We start from the raw sequence: 1948 nt of genomic DNA on the forward strand, positions 1-1948 counted from the left end.
CCTATATACATAAGGATGGAAGAAGGAAAGAGGTTAGGGAGGCAGGCAAACAAGGTGAGGTGCAGACAGGGCTGTATGCCTGCAGTCCCAGCACTCGGGAGTTGGCACAGGAGAATCCCTGGGGTTCACGAACAAGGAACCTAAAGGTGGCGCCTGCCACTGGGCAGNTCTTTTCTTGGTGTTGGTGGACCGTTTCCTGTTTCCCTTGCTTTCTGTAAGCTATGAGGACACCACACATGACACTGGAGAACACCCAGATGGGAAAAAAACAGGAAGAAGAAACAGAAAAGCAGATGCCACCTGCGACCCTGTGGCCATGGGAAAGAAAAAAAAAAATCAATGTGAAATAAAAGAGAGAACACTCTAGGGGAGGAGTAACTACGGACCTAAGTCTTGTGCCACTTCAGCCTTCTTTCTGTAAGCAGCATCGTCTTGAGACATCAAGCCAGAGACTGGTACACACCTATAGCCTCAGCTAGCTGGAAGGCTGAGGCGGGAGGGTCACTGGAGTCCCGAGTTGGAAACTAACACAGCAAGACCCACCACAAAAACAAAAAGCCAAACAAAACACATAAAGAAGTGAGATGTATCAAACATGAAAAGAGAAGCAGCNGGTGTTCCTGGGGTGGGCAAGGTACTGGCGCCTGGCAATGAGCCTCCCATCTCCACAGCAGGGCGGGGGGAATCCCACAGGTGGGTTTGGTATGGTCTGGNTTGCCTCTGCTTTTAACCAAGATAAGGTTCAGCCACCAAGAGATCCAGGAGGGACAAAAGTGAGGAATACCTTCCCCTGTGGGAGGGTTGCCAACCCCAACAGGGTGAGTGGTCAGATCACTGCGAGCCAGGATGCCCTCCACATTGCTAACTTTGCAGCTAATTCCACAGCCGGGCACTGCCTGGAAGTCCGTGCTGTATCCCAGGGTCTCCGTCCCAAGTTCCTGTGGAAGCAAAAGAGCACGGCGGTGGGTGGAGGGACACAGGGGGTGGGGGGATGTAGTGGGAGGAAGCAAGGAAGAAAGGGGGAAGTGAGGGCAAACAGAAGGAAATGCACCATGAGCTCAGCAAGCGCTCTGTCACCAGATTCGGTGTTGGTTGTCAACCTGAACCAGGCTAAACAGCTAAATCCTCTCTAGGTGGAAACCTCATGACTGGGCAGGCTGCAGATCCAAGAGGAGAGTCAGCTTACCTCAGACCACTCAGATCTTTCCACGTTGGGAGTGATTAGAGCAGAACAACGGGCTAGGTAAGTGGTGAACAGCAGAGCTACTTTGAAGCTGCCAGGCAGATCATTCGCTATGCGGGATACCCAGGGAAGGCATCAGGAGTGGTGGGAGGCACTGGAGCAGCAAGCAAGCATAAGGCTTCCTCCCGACCCATATGGGCAGATGTCAAACAGCAGTGTACTGACTCCTACGAGGGGCAGCAGTGTACTGACCCCTACGAGGGACAGCAGTGTACTGACCCCTATGAGGGTCAAGCCCAGGATGAAATTTCTCAAACATCTCCTTGCCAATNTTTCCTGAGGTACAACAATGATAAATTTTTGCTCAGGCCACTCAGACACTCTCCGCATAGTCCGCCATCTGCCCCCATGTTTTAGGACAAGAGGGGTACGGTGACTCTCTAAACCCCCAAATCAGGGCTATTCAGCTCATCTGCGCTAGCTCCTCCCAGGCAACCCCACTGAAGTGCCCTCAGCCTAGCCATATAAAGAAGTTGTTCACGTGCCCAACTCCCCCTGCCCCAGACTTAGGCTCTCAGAAGGCAGAAGGGTCACATCTCGCTCACTTTGCCCTGAGCCTGGCGTTATCCACTCGTCTGACTTATAACCGTGATGGCCCCACTGCAAGCCCTGCCTGCAGCAAGTGAAGAGCCCCCCTGCCCCAGCTAAACAAGTGTGGAGAGGTAGGAAGCCAAGGCTGATGAGAGAGAAGAGCCCATGCGCTGC

At 53.1% G+C, this 1948-nt stretch overlaps 1 protein-coding gene across 1 annotated transcript in view; it reads right to left on the reverse strand.

Annotated features, from left to right (window-relative positions):
- Window positions 1-1948, reverse strand: part of Atp7b (ATPase copper transporting beta) — a 70248-nt gene that overhangs the window by 9392 nt on the left and 58908 nt on the right. Inside the window, exon 14 of the mRNA XM_029480681.1 lies at window positions 785-938. Coding sequence (XP_029336541.1) covers window positions 785-938 — 154 coding nt within the window. The remainder of the gene's footprint in view (window positions 1-784; window positions 939-1948) is intronic.

This window comes from Mus caroli, chromosome 8 (genome assembly GCF_900094665.2).
Source record: "Mus caroli chromosome 8, CAROLI_EIJ_v1.1, whole genome shotgun sequence".
In the NCBI taxonomy this organism is placed as follows: Eukaryota; Metazoa; Chordata; class Mammalia; order Rodentia; family Muridae; genus Mus; species Mus caroli.